Source organism: Nesoenas mayeri (assembly GCF_963082525.1).
Source record: "Nesoenas mayeri genome assembly, chromosome: 13".
In the NCBI taxonomy this organism is placed as follows: Eukaryota; Metazoa; Chordata; class Aves; order Columbiformes; family Columbidae; genus Nesoenas; species Nesoenas mayeri.
Genome location: NC_137550.1, coordinates 4,474,402 through 4,498,036, shown reverse-complemented (window position 1 = coordinate 4,498,036; position 23,635 = coordinate 4,474,402). Strand labels below are relative to the sequence as shown.

General features: G+C 39.0%; 1 protein-coding gene across 3 annotated transcripts in view; it reads left to right on the top strand.

Annotated features, from left to right (window-relative positions):
* Nucleotides 1–2,851: 2,851 nt before the first annotated feature.
* MTM1 (myotubularin 1) overlaps nt 2,852–23,635 on the top strand; it is a 40,039-nt gene continuing 19,255 nt past the window's right edge. For all 3 annotated transcript variants that reach the window (XM_080352797.1, XM_080352796.1, XM_080352798.1), the window contains exons 1-7: nt 2,852–2,926; nt 4,939–5,092; nt 14,868–14,939; nt 15,873–15,945; nt 17,442–17,536; nt 18,519–18,629; nt 19,543–19,644. In XM_080352797.1, coding sequence (XP_080208923.1) covers nt 14,877–14,939; nt 15,873–15,945; nt 17,442–17,536; nt 18,519–18,629; nt 19,543–19,644 — 444 coding nt within the window. In that variant the 5' untranslated portion in view covers nt 2,852–2,926; nt 4,939–5,092; nt 14,868–14,876. The remainder of the gene's footprint in view (nt 2,927–4,938; nt 5,093–14,867; nt 14,940–15,872; nt 15,946–17,441; nt 17,537–18,518; nt 18,630–19,542; nt 19,645–23,635) is intronic.

Below are 23,635 nucleotides of genomic sequence, written 5' to 3'. Positions count from 1 at the left end.
AGACAGCCTAAACATCCCAGAGCCCCACTCATACATACAATTTTAATAACATATGCTCTTGCAGATCCAAATAGCCATCAGGTGAATCATCAGCCAGGTGAATCAAAGCACGCTTCTTCCAGTTCGCATCATCTTCAGGCATCTGACCATGCAGGTGTGGGACTGGCAGGGCAGGAGGAGGTAAAGCTCCACTGAACAGTTGAAAGAACGTAATAGAGACACAAGCCAAGAGCTTAGTTAGGAACGCGTGCCAATCTGCAGTGAAGGGGCATAGGTGTGAAAAATCTGTGCAGAAATTATTGTTTGAACTCTGGCTGTAGCACACTTGGTCCCAGGATAAAATGTAGAGTGACTAGAGGAGTGACCCTAGGTTAATATCTGCTGGAAGGCGGAAGGCATGTAAGAAGTCCCTCAAAAATGTGCCAGTAGGTGGGTTAGAAACGTAGGAGGGAAAAAAGGGAGAGGACAGAGTCACCAAAAGGTGGAGAGTATTACATTTGACACATGAGGGTGGAATAGTAGTTGTGATCATTAAAGGTCATACGAGCAAGAGGCTGTTTGAGAATTTCTCTTTTTAAAGAAATGCATAAGCCAGGTTGGAAAAGGTCTAGGACAAAACTGATGGAAAGAAATTTGCGAGAGCATTTTTAGTGATCTGAGGCATGAAGTGTCAGAAATTAGCAACGCAAAAAAAAAAAAATCTTTCTGGTTTTCATTATGTCAAAGAAAAAGCTTTAAAATGTCATCTGAATCAAACCTTGAATGAATGATCAAATAAGAAGAATCCTCTGTGTGTAAACAGACACATATATGTAGAACAATAAATGTATACCTATAGGTATAAATAGGTATATAAACCAATATATTGATTTATGATTTACAGTTGGATGTACCACACTGAATCAAGAAAACCAAGTCTCCAAAATCTCATCAGTGATTTTTCTAGCTAGTTTTTACTGAAAGGATGATGTCAGAAGCAAAGGCATATTGTTCTGGAAGACAACAGACAAGTTTGCCTGCATGACGGAGGTGAACTAACGTTTTGTCTCCTCTTGCTCACTGCTTGCCTCTGCTGCCTATTAATGTAAAACACACAGTTTCATCATGGTTATTGTAGAAAAATGTTTTTTACTCCAGAAACAATTTTCCCATCACAAGAGGCACCAGCCCAATTCCCTTGCATCTTTTGGTTTTGATTTTCTAAAGTTTTTGGAATTCTAAGTGTAAATCGTTGATAGTGAAGGAGACACTTAAAAGTAATGAATAAAATTAATTTTAAAATTATTATGTTGTGGCCCCTTCTGAAAGTAGATCTTGTCTGGTACAAACACATGGTCCATCTCAAAGCACCTTTAGCTCAGTCAGCTCTTGGGAGGCTGTAACTATTTGTTCATACACAATGAACAACTGGCAAAATCAAACTGGAGAAAGACTTTTTGAGGAAGAAATGGAACAGCAGAGGTGATGGTTGTCGGTCTGATACTCGCAAACTGACAGATGAAGATCTTCCTTCCAAAGGAGATGGTGCTGGCACCGCGCCGGTGTGAGGTGGGCACTGCTGGAGCTGCGAGATCTGAGTTAAACAAAATATGAAGTTCCTAATTGCTTGGGATCATGAAAGAGCCCAAGGTTACTTTTATTTTTTATTATTTTCTTTATTGTTTTTTCTTTGATCAGCTCTTCTGTGGCATCCAGTCCTGAGAGCAGGGGCAGGCACCACTGGCAGGGAATGAGTCAGGGCTGGCCGCACCACCAGAGAAGCTGTACACAGTTGTTCTAGAACTCAAAATACATTTTATAACATTAAAAATGTTTTATAATACACAAATCCCCTTTTCCTCAATCAGACAGCAAAGGGTTTTTTCTGAATCACCACCTTGCCCTCTAGATGTACACAGCTGCTCTTGGTGTGGCAGAAACAGGGCATTTTATAAAGCTGTTGCAGTTGTTGTTATTTTGTTTGGTTTTGTTTGTTGGGTTTTGTGTGTGTGTGTGTGTTTTGGTGTTTCTGTTGGTTTTGTTCTGGTTGTTGTTGTTTATTTTGGTTTTTTTTAACTTACATTAATAATCCTCCTGGCACCTGCATCCCCAAGTATTTTACTTACTAGTTTTTTTGTAGTCAGTAAGCGCCTGGAAGGTTTGGGCTGCTGGGATATCACAGAATGTCAGGGGTTGGAAGGGTCCTCGAAAGCTCATCCAGTGCAATCCCCCCATGGAGCAGGAACACCCAGATGAGGTTGCACAGGAACATATCCAGGCGGGTTTGAGTGTCTCTAGAGTATGAGACTCCACAACCCCCCTGGGCAGCCTGTTCCAGGCTCTGTCACCCTCACTGACAAGAAGTTTCTTCTCAAATTTAAGTGGAACCTCTTGTGTTCCAGTTTGAACCCATTACCCCTTGTCCTATCATTGTTTGCCACCGAGAAGAGCCCGGCTCCATCCTCCTGACACTCACCCTTTATACATTTATAAACATTAATGAGGTCACCCCTCAGTCTCCTCTTCTCCAAGCTAAAGAGACCCAGCTCCCTCAGCCTTTCGTCATAAGAGAGATGCTCCACTCCCTTAATCATATCTCTAACCATGAATGGCCACTGATTGATCATTGCTGTGCTTCAGACTGGACGCATGTCCCGTGTTTTCCTCCTCTTCCCCTCCTTTTTCCCGGCGGTTCCATTGAGGAACGCTCAGGCTGCCGAGGGAAGGTGCCGGACTACAGCTCCCGGCGTGCCCCGCGGACTACAGCTCCCGGCGTGCACTGCGGACTACAGCTCCCGGCGTGCCCCGCGGACTACAGCTCCCGGCGTGCCCCGGGAGCGCTCCCGCGGGGCGGAGCGGGCTCCGCCGGGTCACGTGATCGGGCGCGGTGGGCCCGCGCGGGGCGGGGAGTGCTCGGCGCCGCATTGGGGCCCGCGGCGGCGTCGCGGTGAGTGTCGGTGGGACCGGGCTGGGCAGTGGGGCTACCCCGGCGGGTTCCACTCCTGTCCCCGCACCTCCGGCCTCTCCCCGCCCCAGGGATCTTTTCCCCCCATCCACCCCGCCACGCCGTGCCCAGGCGGGGACTGCTGCCGGCCCGGGCCTTCCCTCCGGCCCAGCCCCTCAGGGCACGGCCGCTCTCGCGTTCCCCGTCGCTGCCTCTTCGCCTCCCGGGTAGTCCAGCGGTTCTGCTGTGAGGGCCCATCCCGCTGTTGTGGGAGCCCCTTCGCGGAGTCACCCGTGGCTGCCAGCGGCTGCGGCTCTCACTGCCCGGACCGTTTGTTGCCGTTCGGCCCCGTTTTCCCCGGGCTCCGGCCGCGGTGTGCTGGGTCAGTCTGGAAGGGGCACGGCCCAGCGGCACGGCTGAGCAGAGACACCTCTGAGCTGTGACTTTTACCTTTCCTGAGAAAATAAATTCTCTCCGGTGATATGAAAATAGTCGGAGCGCTCTTTATTCGCTTTCAGATTTTTAAGTCCTTTCTGACTGGCTTAAATTTTGTTCTGAAGCATGTGGCTTGTTTCAGTGTTCACGACTGAAAAGCTGAAACCTTCCGTTTCGGAGTAAATGTTTTTAGTTGATTTAGAACAAGAAGTGACTCTTGAAGATGATAGATTGTTTCTGCTTGCTGGTCTTTGTGCTATGGCGGTCAAAAAGTATAATTCCTACTTTGTGTGAGCCATAATTTGTTTGTTTTGTGCATTTGTTTGTTTTCTGCTGTATGTGTAATTAAAAGCATAAGAAAGCACCATTTTTCTTGGTACTATAGAAAGCATCATAGGCAAATTCAGTTTTAAAACTGTGAAGGTACAGGTGTTTTGCAGTTGGCCTGTAGATTGACTTGTCATGGTAGGTACTAGACAAAACTATATATGTTTGAAAAGTGTCCTGGCTCTAGTGCATAATACCTGTTTTGGTGCAGTATTGTGCTCATTGCACCCTATTAGTCATATATTTGTTTATCATTAACCAGATTTGGAGGGCAGGTATCGCATGGTAAAGAATTAGCACTGTGCAAAAACAGAACCTCTTTCCTGTTATAGTTTATTTTTTAATGTTAATTTGTATTTTGAGTGGTTAAAAAAGTTAGGCTGTACAGTTATTAACAAAGCTGGTAAGTGGAATGAACCTTAACACACAGAAGTTTGGGGGCTGTATGTAGCTTCATTTGTGGCAAATGTGACAAGAGATGCAATATAGGGGAATTTTCAGTAAAATGCAGAATTTTCCCTTTTTGCACTGTTTATTCTTCTATGCTTGGTCAGAAGGAAACTTCCAAATGAAGCAGTTGCCAAACAGATGAGCGTGTAGCATCGCTGAGCTTGAACAAACTCTAATGTGTTCCTGATTTGTGGAGTCACAGCATTAACTAACAACAGTTAATTTAGAATGCAGGACTAATTTCATCAGAAGTAGCTGTAAATCTTTAATATTGTGTGTGTTCTTTTAAAGGAGACAACATACTAATTTTTCTAAGAACTTGAATTGGCTTAAAATAAGTTTTGCTTCGTGGTCTATTCCTTCTGACTGCGCCAAGTTACATAGCAGCTTTCATATGAAAGTCATTCCTAAATTTATGTGGGAAAAGAAACTAATTGCAGTATTTTTTGGGAAGGGATGAGAGAGGAAGTGCTTAACTTGTGCAGAAAGATGCTCAAGTGGGGACCATAAGCATGGTTAAAACTCTGTGTAAGGTCATTAGAAATATTTCAAAACTGTATCTTAAAGTTTTAGAAGAGAAAGTTCTTCTTAGTTCCAACTACTTGATGCCAAACCTTCTGACACAAGATAAAACATTAAAAGAACTAGTACTCTTTGTTTCCTTCCTCTAGAATGTCTTTAGTAGCAACTATTCTGGGGTTTTACTTCCTTTCTGAAGTTGTTTGGGTTTTTTTTTAAGTAATGTCAATTGAAATGTTCTGGCAGTGCTAACAATGTCTTCCTACCTGTTCCATTCTTGTCAGGAGCCAGCTACAGCACAAAAGTAAAATCTTGTTTGAACGTTGAAGGAATGAACACAGTTGTCCTCTCATCTTGCACTGAAGTGGGTGTCTCTATATTTTCTACAACTGAAATGACTTATTAAACCTGGAGGCTTCTAAGCAAGAGAACACAAAAGTAAGTGTTTTCAAATAGACTGGGTTACGCTTTGGTGTAAGGTGGGGTGTGTGTTTTTCAACAAAAATCCAAGTAGTTGGTGTACAACCTCTTTACTGGGTTGTTGCATATAATGAGTGAAAAGGCTGTGTGCCAGAGATTCTGTGTGGTGTGACTGGACCCGTTAATGCATAACATACATAGGCAGGTGTGGAATGCAGAAGTAACTTTCTGTGCCCAGCCTGTTACTTGAAGCAGAGCACACCCAAAATTATGATACTGCCTTGTGACTGACTTAGGCAGGATAGTCCCAATCTCCCTGTTCTTACAGATTGAAACAAAGAATGATTTGTGAATGACTTTTTCATAGTCCCTAGTCTACTTCTTTTTAAACAGAGACAAACTCAGAATGGTGCTTTCTCCATGGTATTATGTGTATTCAAGGAAGCACCCGTGTAGTGGAAGAAGGAACTAAACACAGCAGATGAAAGAGGATGAGTCTGATGCATCAGTTGTATGTGTTCTCAAAGGGAGGCTGGAGGAAAGCCTGAGTAGAGGATGTTATTTTAACTGTTACACTGTCTTTTTTTTTTTTTTTAAATATATGGTATATCATTATATAACAGATGGAATTTCCATTTCTCTTGTGGAATCATCAGTTAAATCTTTAGCAATAGAACTGCAGTGGCCTAAGGGGATATCTTTCAAGAAGAATGAACAGAGAGCAACTGAAGGCTTTCTTAATAGAAAACTTTGAAGCTGTATTTGCTATCCCATAGGCTTTCCTGTCAACCGCATCAGCTTTTGACAAGGTGGGAGGTATACATTCCCTGCAGGGGATGCAGAGTAGAGAAAATAGACTGGGTGGGTTTAGAAAGCCACAGATCAGCCTTCAGGCATAGGTTCCCTACAGATGTAATGCTGACTCTAAAGGTAATGTGACAAATGGTTCCTAAAAAAACCCACTCACTTCTGTCATACCACCTAATCTGGCTAAATTTATCAACTACTTGCTGTACAGGGCTACATGCATAGAGGGAAATCTAGTACTTTCTTTGCACTTGCATGACTGAACTTGCACTTTGGAACTCAGTTACCAGAGCAAATATTAAGAAAAAGTCAGGAAAAAATAAAACATCACAAGAGAAAGATATTATGCACAGAATAAACACAAGGAGAGGCAATAAGTGAATACAAGTAGACAGAAGTAATTGTCAGCATAAGTTACAAGGAACAGACCTCTGACAATTGCTAGAAAACAGGCCTTAGCAAATAATTGCTTTTGTTAACACTGAAGTAGGTGCTACTTTTCCTTGTTACTGTGACATAAAGCACAAGAAATATCTAACTAACAGATCAGAGTTCATCAGCAGATAAGTTTCTTAGTAGGACATGTACCGTCACAGACGCTGTATAATCTCTCTTTGTGAGAGAGCTTGCAATTCTCTTACAAGAAAGCTTGGCAGGATAAAAGCTAGAGATATCACCCTAAGCTACATTTTCAATGTAATTTGAGAGGGGAAAGCAATTGGGTTGATAATTAGAAAAAGCAATGTTACAAACTTAGGTCTTGTTGGAAGTTGTGATTTACTTTGAAAATAGGATGGGAGTCAAATTCTATGAGAAGACAGTAAAAAAAAACATAAATAAAACAACCTTCAAATGGAGACAGGAGAAATACCAATCAAGTCAGAACTGAAGTTTTTTTACTCCCTCTAGCTATTATTTGTCCAGCACATGGCTTCCATGCAAAGCTACAAGATTTTTTGTTTTTGAATAAAAATATACACAGAAGTGCATAGGATCTGATGGCACTGAGAAGATATTTGCCAAACTTTCTGCCAGGCTGTTGCTACTTCTTACCATTTGTAGGGCTTAAGTGTCAGGATATTATTTTTTGTTAGTGTAAGGCCTTCCTTCAGGTATCTTCAAAACTACCTGATATAGGGAACCTATGAAATAGGAGTGAGCAGGCAACTGGTGCACTTCTAATTTGTTTGCTGAATTAGCAGTCACTTCACTGTTGTGAACTTTTGTTCATTTGCACTTGTTCATATTGAGTCCTTTGGGGACAGTGACTTGCTCTTTCAAATACAGGGCACATCAGGGAATAAGAGAATACTTTTTCTGGAAAAGGAAGCATTTCTAATTCTTCACAATTGAATTCAGCAGTTTGTGTTGAGCTGTAGAGGTTGCTATTCGCAGTCTAGCGGAGAATTTGCAACATGAGGGATTCTGGAGTGCAATTTTCTTAAAGACAGGGAGCCTAGGCGAGAATTGATGTTTAGCTAACAGGTAGCTCCAGATTGCAAATTTTTTCCTAAATAATATATATTTTTGTAGGATACAGAACTTTTTATAATGCATTACTGAAGAATTTGATTGATTTAGAAACTACAGTGCAGAAGGGCAAGTCCTAGTATGCATTCTGCATGCACAGTGTCCCATTGAGGCTTGCACTGCTGGCATGCTTTTAGTGTTCCCTTTATAGCTTGAATTGAGAAGGCTTTCAAAGAGACTTGAAAGCTCATATGATTTCCCTGGAAAATGTAGGTTTAGTAAGTACATGCGAATGGGGAATATAATTTAGACATTAAAGGAGAAGACCCACTAGTGGCATTTTCCAGTCTCAGACCAGTAGAATCATGAGGATCCACTTGAGGAAACGTAAGGGCTGCAGGCTCCATTACGAAGAGGTTACACTTGGAAGGATTTTACACCCTGTGACTGTGATGGTAAAGAAGAAATAGATTCCATGATCTAGCAGTCCATGTTGACTCCAAAGATCCACTCTGGAATAAGTACAGGTAGAAGCTTATGACTTGATACACAAAGGTGGTTTGTTGGTGTGCATCATAGTTATGATTTGCCCTTGAACGCTTGTGGTAAGAAATCATAAATGCTCTCTTAAGTGGTTTAGCTGGGCCTCTTCCACTTTAAATGATACTTAAATCTCACAGGTAGGTCAGTTTTCCTTTCTTTCTGTTTGCCATCAGCTGCATAACAAGGGACATGTAATTTCTACTGGCCACAAGTAAATACATGTGACTGTGATATCTGAGTTGGCATTGCACTAGCTGTGTTTTTGATGTCAGTACTGTATGACTCTTAAATGTTAAAATCTGTTTTTTAGTTAAGTAGTCTAAATATATCAGGTCAGTGAGCATGGACAACATGATTAAAAAACAAACAACAAACCCTGCATTGGTATCTTTCACTGTTGCACAAAGTTCTTTGAGTTTTTAAAATTTCCTTTGGCAATAAATATAAGCAAGTACTTCGATGGTCTGGATTTTCTCTGTGGTTTTTTTTTTTTTAACTTTCTATTGGAAACTGGAATGTTCTGCCTTATTCTGCTTATTTTTTGCAGCTTTGTTAAACTTTGTAGAGTTCTGCTACCTCATTTTTGTTTCCATTATTAAGTATAGGTCCTTTGTGGTAAAATATAACTGATTAAATGAATGAAAGAGAAGAATTATTTTTATCTTGATTGGTTGGTTGTGGCACTTTGGCCTCACCATGTTTCTTTTTGGTTGATTGGTGCTATTTGGTTAGGGACAGCTGGTAACTGGAAAACTACCTTCATTGCTGTAGCTCTTTCTCGGGACTTGTTTTGGATCTCTGTATATGTTTTATTAACGTTAATGAGATGAATGACTACTCTTGACTTCATTAGATTAAATCCTCATTTACTAGTGTTAAAGATGCTGATGGTTATTTTGGTGACTGTGATAACTTAGGTGCTGTTGTTGGCTTGACTGCTGTTTTTCAGATTTTTTCCTAAGGATTTATGTTCCTTTCCTCTTAATACTTAGAATGAAATATTTTCTTTCTTCTCCCTTCCTGGTTGTTGTAGCTTAATTTTTTAACTGTCTTAGTGAGAAATTCCCAGAGTTCTGCTCTATTCTGTATGTTATTTCTGAAAACCTGTATATTATGTGTTTTCTGTGCAGTCGTGCTGCTGACAGCTGTGGTTTTGTTTTTAGGACTTTGTATTTTATGCTTTTAATTTTATTATGGAAAACGGAAGGCAGTGTATTCATAGTGGCTCTGTAGGTATTTACTGTACCAAATAAAACTCTAACCTTGTAACCTTGTAATTATAAATCTGCTTTTTCATTTTGTGCGTCTTCCGTGTAAATGAGGATGCAAGTAGCTTTTTCTGTATACCCGCAGTAACTCACATTTACCTCTCAAACACAATGAAAAATTGTTTACTAACATAATGCTATTTTCCTCCTCTTTGAAATAATTCCTTACGTGGTATCAGGTCTAACTATGAAAATAACTTCATTTTTATCTAGACTGGCAGATGCCTTGCAGATTTAAATGACTTACCCAATGCCCTGACAGCTTTCAAGTGTCATATAATTGTCCAATTGTAACTGTAACTCTTCTTAGAAGTGCTCTATTTGTTTTCTGTATTACTATGACAGCAAATGAAGTGACTTAGTACGTTTTGTAACAATATTTTTAGGAGAGGCCTTGGAGATGCACAGAGTTTTTATTCTTGTACAAATCATTATCTGGAGCAGGACTATGAGAACTTTGGCGTTATCCTGTGCCATGGTTATTGATGTGTGACAAAAATCAGAATGCTGCTAGAAAATGTTCAGTTGAACTTGTAGTTGCTCATTTTTACTATATGGATAAATCTGATTCTGGTAAAAGCAAATAATTCTCATGCTTAACCAGTTGCCCTGGTATTTTATGTATGTACACACATGCACACCCCCAGAACCGTTTCAGCTGTAATAATATGTGTCACTAATGTCTTTTCATCATGTTTGCCTCTTACTCAGTATATTCTGCAAATGTCTTCTGTGTATGGTAATTTAGCAGTTTAATTTACTTGATCTTTCCAGATTAACATATCGAACATTAGAGACTATACATAGTAAAAAACTTAATTTTATATTAAGTTGTTGTCAAAATTGTTCTTGCTCCAAATGATTGATATAGGGATGAATTTGAAAGTGTTGTTTGTTTGTTTGGTTTTTTTTTCCAAAAGTTTTAATCCAGTGATGGAGGGTCAAAAATATTTAAAATCTGTAAAGAGGTGATCACAACTTACTTGATGCAGTCGACTTGATCTCAGGTGTTTGTGGTAGTAATCCTCTGGCATATGCAGATTACCTTGTATTTTGGCACAAACTAGTGTAAAGATTTTAGCTTGATACAGGCATGACTCAGTTACGCACTAGTTACAAATTATTTGATGTAATTCTGGTATGAAGATGAAGCCCTAAAAGGACCAGCGAAATGTTGAATGAGCTTTAACTTGTTCTTGGATCATAAAAGATGAAAATTAGATTCACCGGGCAGTTGTCAATCTAAACGTCGCTTGTGAGTCTTGGTGGCCTTTCCAAGCTGCGCTGCATGCAGACTCTAGCCTGTTGGGCAGCGAAGAACCTTGAGGAAAGAGTAACTGGTCATTTCCGGTTTCTTAATCTTCAAAAGCTTATTTACATGTTTTAAAGTTTATTTACACTTTCTGTGTGGGTATATGCTTGTGTTTATCAAGGTGTATTCATAAAAAGCAGATAGAATCCTTGAATTGACTTCTAAAACATGGCTTTCTGTGCCTACCCTTTCAAATGTTTTTGTGCCTCCATTGCCATGAATCCTAGGAAGCACAAGTATAAATATAATCTTCAATGAAAATACAGATCCCAAGTAGGTTAATTGTTATTGTAAGATCTTTGGAGCCTACGTTTCTTGGTAGTGTTACTATATTAAGTTCTGGTAACTTTAACAAAGCTTTGTTTATTAGTTCAAGTTAAATCCAGTAAAGTTGCTTTGTCTTCTTCCTATTCTAGATTTGGGGAAGAATGTTCAACTGTTTATAACTGTAGAATATCATAAACAAAGTTGTCTGATTTGTTTTAAATTTGCAGAGTAATTGTACTTTTGTTCAGCTGCTGACAAGGGTGAGGTTTGTATGGTTTTCAATTTTTGTGCGAGTCTAGAAGTGTATTTGTGATACTGGGGAATAAAATGTGTGTGCAGTGGAAAATTACTTGCAAGGTTTTTTTCCCTGTGTGGAAGGACTACTGCTGCTCCATGATAATGAGAAAGTTGTTGCTATTTTAAGACTATGATGAAGTATGTTTTTGAATTGTTCATGGCAATATTAATTTGGGAGGCTGCCAGAAGCTGCTTCTACAATTTGACAGAAAAAGAAATAATTTTATAAAATTAAAAAGTTCATGTTCATTTAGAATGTTTTTAAAAACTTGTTTGCTCTTTTGATGTAGAGGAATCCACTTCTTTAAGGATGTGTCTGTGTTTGGTGGGTACTTTTAAATGAGAACTTAATCTTGTCTGTTGCCTGAAATCACAGATGCATAGAGTAAATCGGGTTGGAAGGGACTTCAGGAGGTCTCTAATTCAACCCCTTGCTCAAAGCAGGTTCAGACCCAGTTGCTCAAAGCTTTATTTACTTGGCTCTTAAAAACCTCTGAGATGGAGACTGCAACCTCGCTGGGCCCTGTTTTCACTGCTTGAGTGCCCTTACGGTGCAGGAGGAGTCAGGTATTGGGTTTTTTTCCTTAAATCTTGATGGAATCAAGTTTGTTTCTGTTGCATCTTGTCCTCTCACCACTTTGAGGACCCTGGTTTCAGTAACCACCTCGAAGGTGCTGGTGGCCCCACTGAAGCTGTCTCTTCTCCAGGCTGAACGATTTGAGCTCCTTCAGCCTCTGGTGTGGTGGTCCTGGTCCTCTGGTGTGACTCTCTGCTGAACTCTCAGCAGTTTATCAATGCCTGCCTTGTACTGACGTTCAAAAGTGGAAGCTGTTCTGAATGCTGTCTAATGGGTGTTCTATAATGTGAAGTTTAATTACCTGACTGTAGCTTACCTGCAGAAATCAGGGAAATGGAGGGGTGGGGTGGTCTTATAAATGTGCTTATTAATATTTGTGTGTTTAAAGTATGATTGGTTTTCAAAGCGAAGTTTAGATAGCATTAAAATAATTCTTCCACTTATATACTGATGAAATAACTTGCATTCATTTTAGTTAAAATGTTTGATGGATTTAAAAAAAAATCTGATGGATAACACCTTACATACGTACATACATATTTATTCAACTTAATTATCTCTGAATAAGAATAATATATACCATTAACGTGCTGGAAATAAAACAGAGTAGTTGGTTGTAATTCTATAATGAAATATTCTATAGAAATAAAATCAGTGAGTGAACTGATTCTCGCTGTAAAATATGTTTAAAGAAATCAGTCTCATGGAGAGTTGGGGACATTTTACACAAAGTAAACTTACATCCACAGAAACACGTACGCACAGACATCTCCTTTGGCTGGAGTGCCCTGGTGGAGTGGCAGCGTGGAGGGGAGGTTTATAACTCACCTTATGTGGTACTGTAGTTCAACCAAAACTTAGCGAATGTGCAGTAAGGGAGGAAAGAATACAGAAAGCAGAGGAGGAAATGGAAGGCTTTAAAAACCCTTCATACTGCTTCTTGTGTGAGCAGCAGAAGGATGTTTGCTACAGTTGGAGGTGGCACCGACAGGCGTGAGGAACCTCTGAAGTAGCTTTTGCTCTGCTGGGCGTAGGCAGTGGGAGCAATGACGGGATGAGTGCCTGGGACCCTGTGCAGGCTCTGCTGGCTTCTGCTGACACTTGTCCTGGGGCTGGTGGTGGAGTAGCTGTGGTTGCAAGATCCACAGCTGGCTTGGGCGTGCCTGTACCTGCTGCCGGCAAAAGTTCCACTTTGCAGTGCAGATCCGGTCAGGGTTGCCACATCTTTTACGAGTTGCTTGTCTGGGGCTTGTTTATGCTCACTTGTCTCTCTCATAATTGGTGCAGCCTTAATTTAAATTTGTGTGAGCTCTAGTTGAAACCACTTTCTATGCTGGCATAGGAAAACTGAGGCTGCTGTGCCTTTGTCTCTTTGTTTCACATGGTATTTCTCACTTAAAATACGAACAAAAATAATTTCATATGGAAAACATTTTAAAACAAGCTTCTGAGCCAATATACCTTATATCTGGTTATTAGAAAAATTAAGCTTCTGTAAATTAAAGGAAGTCATCTGAACAAATATTAGATGTTCACAAGTTAACATAGCAATATAGAAAAAGTTAAATCTGCCTTAAGTTTTATAGTACATAAGACATTACAAGGAAGGAGAAACTGAAAATATCTTAATCTTCTACAGTTTATAGACAAATATGAGTCTCCAGTGTTGCAACAGTTTCTTTCGTGGAGGACAGTTTGAAAGAACAGAGATTTAGTGTTGATTGCTAATAGCTTTTCAATTAAATTGCTGAAGTTGCACTAAAATTAGTTCAGGACCCCTCTGTTTCAGTGTTTGGAGAAAGCTGAGACTGCTGGAGACCGAGAAAGGAAGCGATACCTCCCTGGGACAGGGTCACACAGGCATTCAGAGGCAGTTTTCTTCATTTTTCAACTGAATGTGGATTCCTCTATATATATATATATATATATATGTATATGTTGTTGTTTGTTTTTTTTTTTTTTCTGGAAGGGTATAGTTCTTATAGTGATAAACTGTATCACTGAATATTACAATTTTAAACAGTTTTCCTGTGTTTTCTTTATGAGATACAGAAGACCTGGGCACTGTGAGGCAGTAACAAACCTGTACAACTGAAGGTCGTGATTTTCCACCTTCTCCCTGTACAGACAAAGTCCTGTATTGTTATAGTAACTTCAGAGCTTTTTGGATCTCGCAGTTTATTCTGTCGCTGTCATGTGTGAGGTGTCACTTTGAGCCCACTGTCACGCAGGGGCCGAGTTCTCAAGGTGAGGAGATCTGTGCAGGCATTTTCAGTGTTGAGAAGGGAAACTGCATATGTAAGGCTACAATGTTTCATTTATGGGATAGAAACAACCACTGTGTGGTCTGTAATCACTTTCCCCTGCCCCAAACAAACAAACAAAACCTCTCCAAGACTGCAGTAGGATGTCAAAGCAGCTTGATGAGGGGCAGGTGAGTAGGGAAAGGGAAGTAGAATTTGGTACAAAGTTACTGTTTGGAGTAACTTCAAGTGTGAGTATTTTCCCAGTGTTTGTTCTGGAGATCTCTTATGTGATGTCAGGAAATACTAAGACGGTGAATCGTGTATCCTGTGATTCTGTCTTCAATCAATACCATTTAAAAGCAAATACAACCATTTTTCTTTAAACATGTCAAGGCTGTTGAGACCAGAAGGGTGGACACTCCCCCTTCTGGTGTGCTGACTGAAGTTTCATTTTAAGGAATGGGGGGTTGTTTTTAAATGCAGAAGTACTGTGGAACTCCTGCTTTTTCCTTCTCTCCTTTTAAAATTTTATTTAAACTTCTTGAAACACTTGAGTGTATTGACTTGCTTGTGATTTCAAGAGCCTGCAATCATTTTATAGTTTGTTCCTGTTCTCCTAAATGAAGTCTTAATGCAAATGTTCCAAGTAGGTTGCGTGTCATAGTATGTGTATCCTGTCACTTAAAACAAGCGCTCTAATGTCTGTTTGCTGAACTAATATTAGTATTCAAACAACTGGATTCCAAAACGCAGCTTGAGTCAGAGTATTCCTTATAATAAGAACCAATCCCAGAGGTAGTAATTAATTTCTTGGTTGATTTGGATGCTTTTAAATAGTACCTTCAATTACAAGGCATTATGTAATTTTTAAAATTAATGGTACCTTGCAAGACATTCTTGGAGGGTCTTGGTGTCTACCTGTGGACCTCCAAAGTCTAAATCTCTCCCGTAAATAGGATGTAGTCCAGGAGGAAGTGTAAGTCTCCAATTTGTGCTTTCTCATCAGATACCCGGTATGGCTTCATCATCGGCACCTAAATATAATTCAAACTACTTGGACAGTTCCCCAGGTAAAAGGGTGAGTGTAACTTTTTTCATATTTTTTACATCAGAGGTCCCAGAGACCATTATCTTCCATATTTGGGTAGAAAAAGGAGTATTTTAATTGCATGTATATACTGAGTTGATTTCAATATCTTTCAGAGTGAAGAGGTGAAATATTCTCTGTACCACAAGTTATAAGAGCCTCATTAAAATAAATTCTAATACACTTATTCTTGTCCTTGCTTTCTACTTCAAAATAATCTGTGGCATTCTTGAAAATTTTTGGCCTTTTGATGCTGCAGAAAGATTCTGTGCTGCAGTTGATAAGTTATACCTACTTACGTGTGGTTTGCCCAGTTTTAAAATGTTCGTGTGTTGTGGGCAATACATTAAAGCAATCTAAAAAGCTCTGCTTTTTCGATGCTGCGTGCCTGAGGAAAATGTAACCTGTGTGCAAGAAAAGAAAAACTGAGGTTTTATTCAGTGTTTTAAACATTCCTTCAAAAACAGTGATTGTTTTCTATTAGTCATTCTTAAAAACTACTGAAAGTGGGAAAATCACAAATTAGTATATTATGTGTAATAGTTGTGAGCACATTGTTTAAGTGATTTCATCTGATTTGTTCTCCCAAGCCCAGTATAGCTGGAAAATTAAATGCACAAATTTTTCGGAGACCTTACAGTATAGAAATTTATTTCCAGTTTAATGCAAATATAGTTTTTAGAAGGAGAAAGACTTAAACATACTTATGTTTCAAGTCTGTTCAGCCTTTAAATGTTTAAGAGTTGGAATTTATGATAGAGGACTGTGCTCCTGGTTGTGTTCAGTCTGACAATTTCTACTGTGGAAAAACCTGTTCTTTCCCATTAAGTAATTACCTTTAAGATTTTAGGGGTTTTTTTTAATCTGGAACTTGAAGTAATTGTAAATAAAATGTGATGTGCTCTTGTATTTATCTTTCTTTAGACTCTAAAAGATGGAACTAACTGGGAACAAAATGAAGAAATACCTCGTCTTCCAGGAGAAACTAGAGTTACAGGTATGGAGCTGTATAGCTGCCTGCTGTAGTGTATATTTAGGAATCTGGCATATACATGTATCTTGCTGGATTGTTTCACAATTTGGACTGGCTTGGACTGGGGGCAGGGTAGGTCATGCTGAAATGTCAATTTTTTATGTAATGGTGATAGGGACTTTTTATCACTTATCACTAGTAACTTTTTAAGTCTTTAAAATCTTGGTTTCCACACATGGTAGATCCTCTGATACAAAGAATTGCAAGTGAAGATGTGTCATAATTGTATTTACAGACTAAGTAGCATGTGTCTAGTGACCAGAGCCCCTCCAAGCTTTCTAAAGCCAAGAGAATTCTACATGTAATCCACTCGGTATTGATACCTTGTGCAGTAGTGTGGAACCTTAGCCCCAACCATGACTACCCTAAGTACAATCTTACGCTTCCTTGACACAACATGGCATGCATGTAGCTCCTATGCACTTGTTAGCCTTTCCATACAGGAATGTTGTAGTATAAGGAAGACAAATGTGTTGTGTACAGTGCTTTCTTGCTTAAACAACATCTCATGGAACTTTGTGTTGAGGTATCAGAATGAGCTTCATTTGTGAAGCTTCTCCTGCCCCTCTGCCTGAGGGTGTATTAGGTGGGTTTGTTTTGAGGTTGGCTGAGGCGAAACCAAAATGGTGATTCAGAGGAAGCACACATGTTTTTAATGAGGGAAGTTGTGGGGAAGGCGTGATGGGGAGGGTGTGAGACTAAGATGAATGTTTGATATGATTGTTGTGAAAATTGCCTGTGCTTTGGGGCAGCAGGCTGGAAGGCAGGTGCTTGTTGTGGAAGGCAGATAAATAGAATGACGGAAAGAAGTGAATGGAAAGGGAGAAACAGGTGGTTTATAGTGCCTCACCTAAGTCTTCAATGGCATTGCTTCAGTTAAACCTTTCTCTTTTGAGTAGTGCATGTTAGTACTACTTTTACAACTGTCCTTGCTGAAACAGTGCTGATGGGCCTGCTGTATTTGATTGCCTCAAATTGAAATGCAATATTTGTCTTTGGGATGGTGAGTTCCCTGAACACTTTACAACTTGAACTATGTACTTCAGTGCAGTATTGGTTGCAGAGGACCAAAAGATGTAATGGTATCAACAGAAGAATGTATTTGTTCTGGGACAGTGAATAGACTGGTTCAGTAATCACAGACAGGACTTAAACCTACTCACTGTTGTATGTCCTGCCCTCTTCCACATGGTGCCAAGAAAGAGAAGAACACAAATTAATTAGGAAGGCTACTGAAATCTGCTGATTTAAGTTGAGCAAGTTTAATATATGAAACTTTCACGTTTTCTTAACAGTTCAAGTGGACAAAATTCAAATGCATTACTTTTTAAATTAATTCATCTCTTAAGCTGGCTCTTATGAGTGCAGCTCTCTTTATTTTACTGCTACTTAACTGATGCTGTCCTTAGCTCTGATTTTTTTCTTTTTGCAATCTTTAAGAAATGCTGCATTTCTTACAGACAAGGATGTTATTTATATGTGTCCATTTAATGGCCCTGTTAAAGGAAGAGTGTACATCACAAACTACAGGCTGTACCTAAGAAGTGTGGAAAATGTGAGTAATATGCCACAATTACTTCCGTGGGATGAGTTGGCTTTAAACCCCTTTCCCTTCACCCCTGCGGTCTTTGATTTATTTTGTGGACAGTTCATTTGTTTTAGTTTTGGCACATGTACACTCATGGAATTGCATGGGAGGCTTTTCACTTTAAATGATCTGTAATATTTGCAAGAGCCATATCTTAATTGTGTAATGACTAAATAGTAATTGCCTTTGTGCTATGAGAAATCTGTATAAAAATGTAAGTTCTTTAAGCTAAAAGTCTTGTAGAAGTGTGATTTTTGTCAGTTAAATGTACAGTTTAATCACACTGATCTGATGCTTTTATCTTATGTCTCTTGAAATTTTTTTGATAGTTGCTCTCTTTACACTTACTCTGTGATAGATCAAGGGCAGCAGCTAATGATGTGCAATTGTTCTTAAAATGGCTATCAGTAAAGCAAGATTTTTGTTTGCCCTTGCTGTTGGAAAATAAAAATACTTAGATCACTAGAATTTCACATGGGTGGGGAGAGTAATAGTATGGTTGATAAACAGCAACATGAAATGTGCCTGTTATCTGTTTTATAATTATTTTTTAAATAAGGTTTTAGGACTGCTGAACTGAGGTTTTTCTGGTTGCAACTAACTCTACTAGTAATCTCTTTTTCATTTTATTCTGCTTTATTCTTCATGTCACTAAAGCAGTCTTAGCAAGCAGAGACAATCAGAAGTGTGTAGCTGAAGGTGTTGCCACCTTTTTTCTCTGCATACTGTATTAGGCATGAGGTATTTTTGTTGCATGTTAAATTGGATGTTGTTTAAGGCTGTAGAGACTTCATAATGTGTTGGGAGGGGAGACTCAATCAAACTCAGAAACACACTTTTGCTTCCTGTATGTATTTCATGTATGCTATATAATCTAGAATGCATAAGAACGTTTTGCTTGAGTCTTCTTTTTGGATCAATCCTTTTCTTACTGAAACTTTCCTTGCAGGATCCAGTTGTGATATTGAATGTTCCATTGGGTGTAATTTCAAGGATTGAAAAAATGGGAGGAGCTTCAAGCAGAGGAGAGAACTCTTACGGATTAGATATAACCTGTAAAGTAAGACTTTCCAGTAATTCAATAGGAAATGAAATCTAGAGGTTCCTTTTCTGAGTTCTTACCTATTTATAGGAATGAAAAAGCACGTGTTCCTCAGAGAGGAATTTAAAAAGAGGTTTTCGGAACTAGACAAGGAAGCACTTTTTGTATAAAGGGCTATTTATCTGTCCTCTCTGCATGTGAGGAGAAGGATTGGTCTTCCTTTCTGAATTACTAATTGACTGGAGGTCTTGCACAGTAGTCCTGTTTTAGGGCATTATTCCTGCTTTGCTTCATTATATCATTCGTTCTAAAAGTAATCTGTTTAGGATTATAAACTCTTTGAAGAACATCTCAAGTGGGGTTTCATAAGCTGTAGCGGCAGTGAAAAGCTTATGCAACAGCTATCCCTGTTTCCTTAGTCTCTCAAAAAAATTATGTTGCCATGAAAAAAATATGGTCATAGGGGGAGTTCCCAGTGGATAATTCAGGATCCTTTATTTGACTCATTAATGAAGTATTCTTAGTAGTTAATGCACAGTTTACTTATTGTTGAGGTTGGTGATAGCTGGGAACAATGTAATCTAGACAGATGACTGGCAAATTTTCATTTTGAAAACATAGATTAACTCCCCTCCTGCAAAGATTCAATAATAGCCCATGAGACTTTTTAGTGAATCAGATGCAGTCATTTTTGATGGCTTAATGCCAAAGTAGTGTTTGCGCCACACAGAATGTGATACTGCTTTAGTTGTAGAATTCTTATTCTCTGTTCTATTTTATGGGATAAAAAATAAAACTGAACATTCAGAATGGTTTGAGGTATGTTGCAAGCAGATTCTAAATCATGTTTAGTGGATAATATAGCATTTGTACATCAGATAAAAGTATCTTACAACTTTGGTTCTCCTAAAAGATAATGCCTTTGTTCTAGGATATGAGAAATTTACGGTTTGCATTAAAACAAGAAGGACACAGTAGAAGAGATATATTTGAAGTCCTCACGAAATATGCTTTTCCCCAGTCACATAACTTGGTAAGTTACACAATTTTTACTATTGAGTCATCTTAGTGCAGAGTTCTTGCCAATTAGCTTCAACTGTTGGACCTACTAATGGACTTCCATGGCTTTTTGAAAAGAATAACCACAGAATCTGGTGTTAGCATTAACTAAAGAGAATTAATGTTTTTATTTTGTACTTTTTCAACACCTATATCTACGTATCTGTAAAATTGTGAACGCTATGTGCTATGCTCAGGTAAACTACTGAGCACCTCTGATCCATACAGATTTCATTGTTTAGAGACTGCAAGTTATCTTCCCTAATTAGGAAATACAGCAGTATGTTCCTTACTTGATTTCTTGAAAATGTTAAACTATTGGGCAGTCTCCAAGGCAATGATAATATGAATCACCAAGAGTTTTACTTTGGGAAAAGACGACAACACTTGTTTTATTGATGAAACTGATAAAAAATATAACATCTAGTACAGTAATTAATTTACACACATTTATTTCAAGTTAAAAAAACATCTTATGGAAGGAGTTGAGTGACAATGATGTTAACTAACATTATCTTCTGTTTCTTTGCCAAAATCTGTGTACTGTGATCATTTTGACATATCTTCAGTAAATGCTTTATTTTGTCTTTTGTAAAATTCAATTTATGTTTTGTCGGGATGTTTTCATTTTGACTAATTGTATCACAAGTTGCTAGAGGGTTCTGCTGTGAATTTTTAAGAACTTTATTCAGCCAATTGTTGAGTATAAGAGGCTGCAGCAAGAATCTTATTTCCTTCTCTGATGTGTGTCAATCAATGGGCTACACTCTGTAAACACTGAATTCTTTAAAACTTCTTTGCAGAAATTTTGCATTCTGTATGCAAACAGTGGTGGAATGAAAGCATAAGAAAAAATAAATGCTTTTGCTTAGAATATTTTGTGGTGTTGATGAATAGGTCTTAAGAAATGAAACTGAGATTTCTACATTTGGGTGAGTGTGAGGAGTTTTACAAAGAAAACTTGTAGAAGAAAATGTATCTCTAACTCTACTGCTGGCGTTTTATGCACCTTACGATAGAGAATGATTGAAAGCATAAGAGTAAATATGGGCTTCAGATGGGATTTTGAAAGGATGGTGGAAAAGAGAGAAAAAACTCTATATAGAAATATTGAATTATAAAGAACTTTAGGTCAAAATGGTCTTCTGGATATCATCTGGTCCAGGCTTCTGTTGCGAATTGGCCTTTAGGTTATCCAGGGCATGGTCAAGCCTAGTTTTGAATATTTCCTGCAAGGTAGACTCTGTTGTGTCTCTGGACAATCTCCTCCAGTACTTAATCATCTTCATGACGATTTTCTTTTTCCTTACATTGAGGACCTGTGTAGATTTGCATGTAGTGAATGTTGACAAATTAAGCTGTAACTGACTTAGGAGAGTCCCTTGTGAGATTTTTGTTTGTTTTTGTGGTGTCCAATCCTACTACAGGGCTTGGAATGACACGATGATGGAATGTGGACTTGTATTACATTTTGCCATCCAAAAAGACCTGGTGTTCCTGTCTAGTGATGGCAGTGAGTGATGTGTGAAGTCATGCACTTCCTGCTCTGTTTGTTACACCCGTTGAACCCAGTAAAGCTCATCATTACATGACCTGACCTATTTTGAATGTAACTTGCCAGTAAAAGTTACACTCAATACCAAAAGGCTCGGCCAAGGCAGAGATAATTTTGCCTTCAGATTCAGTAAAGCACAAAACTTGGCAAGATAGTGACAATATGGATAATGGCCATCCTTTCTGTCTCTTAGCTGTGTCTGGTGCAGAGTGTAACCATTAGACATTGTGGTTACTTTTGAGTGAAACATAGTGAGCTTGTTACATCAGGAAGTTACACCTGTCCTTATTTTCTCATGTCACAATGTGGATGAGCTCTTAACTTTAAAATGACCTCAGCAAGCATGTGGTATTTTTGGTGTGCTTTCACCGTATTTCAGCAAGCAGTTTAAATGGATCCTGCCAAAGGTGGGTGTTTCTGCCTGGTTCTTCATTCCTGCCTTGGTTTTCCCTGCATGAGTTTGAGGCTGATGATGAACCAGATAGGGAACTGAAAGGGACTTTAGCTAAGCACGGAGGAAAAACAAAAGCTTTACCCTGACTCATTTCCTCGGTCTTGTTAGCCCAGTGTGAGGATGGACTTGGGGTGTCTATGGGCGGATGTGCATGAGGAGGAATGATGGGACTGCCGCTTTCCGTGGCTGGTTTAGAACAAGGTTTCACTGTCTGAATATCACAGTGTGCCCAGGCTGTGCACGCCTGCCTGCTGCTTGGAACACACGCTAATGTTCTGGTCATGCAGCCAGCTCGATCAGGGAGATCTTTCATAACTAATGTGCTGTGGCTTCATGTGATAACTGAGTGGAGATGTCAGCCCTCTGCTACTCAAATGCTGAATGCTTGCTTTTCTCTCGTCTCTTCCTCTCTACCTTCCAGCTATGTGGCTGATTATTCCTCTTATTCCAAACATACAGTGATATAATCACCACATAAGACAAAGTACCTCACTTATCTAGCACAAAATATTCTGTTTTCTGAGTTAGTCTTGTGGCACTTCTAACAATTTGAGAAGACCTGGTTTGAAATCAGTGTGCACCAGAACTAGTGAAAGAGAGGACATGTGAGAGAAACAGCGAGCACGCAGGAGATAAAAGGGAGGGATATCCTGTTTTTAGCAGTGTTAGACTGGTAATTTTGCTCAGACCACCTTGTGGAACTGCATCTCTGATCTTCAGCTGATTCAGCAGCGCTGATGCTTGTGCAGCTCTGCAGTGGAAAGAAGGCTTCCTCAGGACAATAAAGGTCTAAACTTTTACTGTCCTGATTTTCAGCTGTGTTTTTATATTTCATGTCAGATTTTTATCTGTAGTGGAACCATGTCCTTAGAGCTGATTCTAAACAAGAACTTTTAGAGATGCCATGTTACCATTTCCTTCACGCTATACCATTCTTGGACGCTGTTTCACTTCCTGCTCTTATCTTGAAACTACACATCATTTCACATCATTTTAATAAGATTATTTGCCCACGTAATACCTGCATGATACACATTTATTTCTAAGCATGATAGCTCTGTTGGAACGCCAGTTTTGATGAGAGACACTGGTAGTCATACAGTCTGACTTTGATCTCTTCCACTCCTGATGTAGCTGCTTATTCTGGTGGGAATTTAAAATATGAGACTCGGATTATGCTATTGTATCTCCAAAGATTATTTTAGATGGCAGTGAGGTCTGGCGTAGGTGCTGTTCTCATGGCACACTTGATTTCGCAAAAATATCTTGACTTGAGGCATTTTTATTGAATGACTTAACATCAGTCTCAGTGCAATAATGGCATAAGGTTACCATATTTGCAACTTATCAGAAGTAAATTGTGCTAATACTACAATGACTGATATTAGGTTTTAGATGAATGGGTAAGACATAACTGGCTCTGTAGTAATGGCATATTAAAGGTGAGGATAATGACATCTTTATTTTTGAACATACTGAGAAACTGCCAGCCTTTTTACTGAGTAAAAGCTTAGTGACTTACAATGTATGAAAAGCATAAACCAGGAAGTTAGAAATAGAGAAACAACTGACTTTCTTTGCATATATTTAACACTTTCTTGTTTTAGTTTTGCTACTTTTTTCTTTTGTAATGCATGAAATTTGGCTGAATACTTAGTGATTAGTATACATGTTACATACTTGTGTACAAGTAGAACATGTACTTTTGTACTATGATTCCGTAAATAGAGTAAATATATAACTGTTTGTAAACAGACTGCTTGCCAAACGGTATTGTCAGATTGCAGCTGCTCTCTCCTCTGTCTTGCAGAACTACATTGTGTTGTGAGCAACCAGTGTATCACCTTTTTGTGAGCAAAATGGTAATGATAAATTGAATGTTGAAGGCAAGCACTTAATCTGTAGGAGGACTGAAAAAGAAACTCTGTGTGTTGAAATTGTCAGGTAGCACCTGCA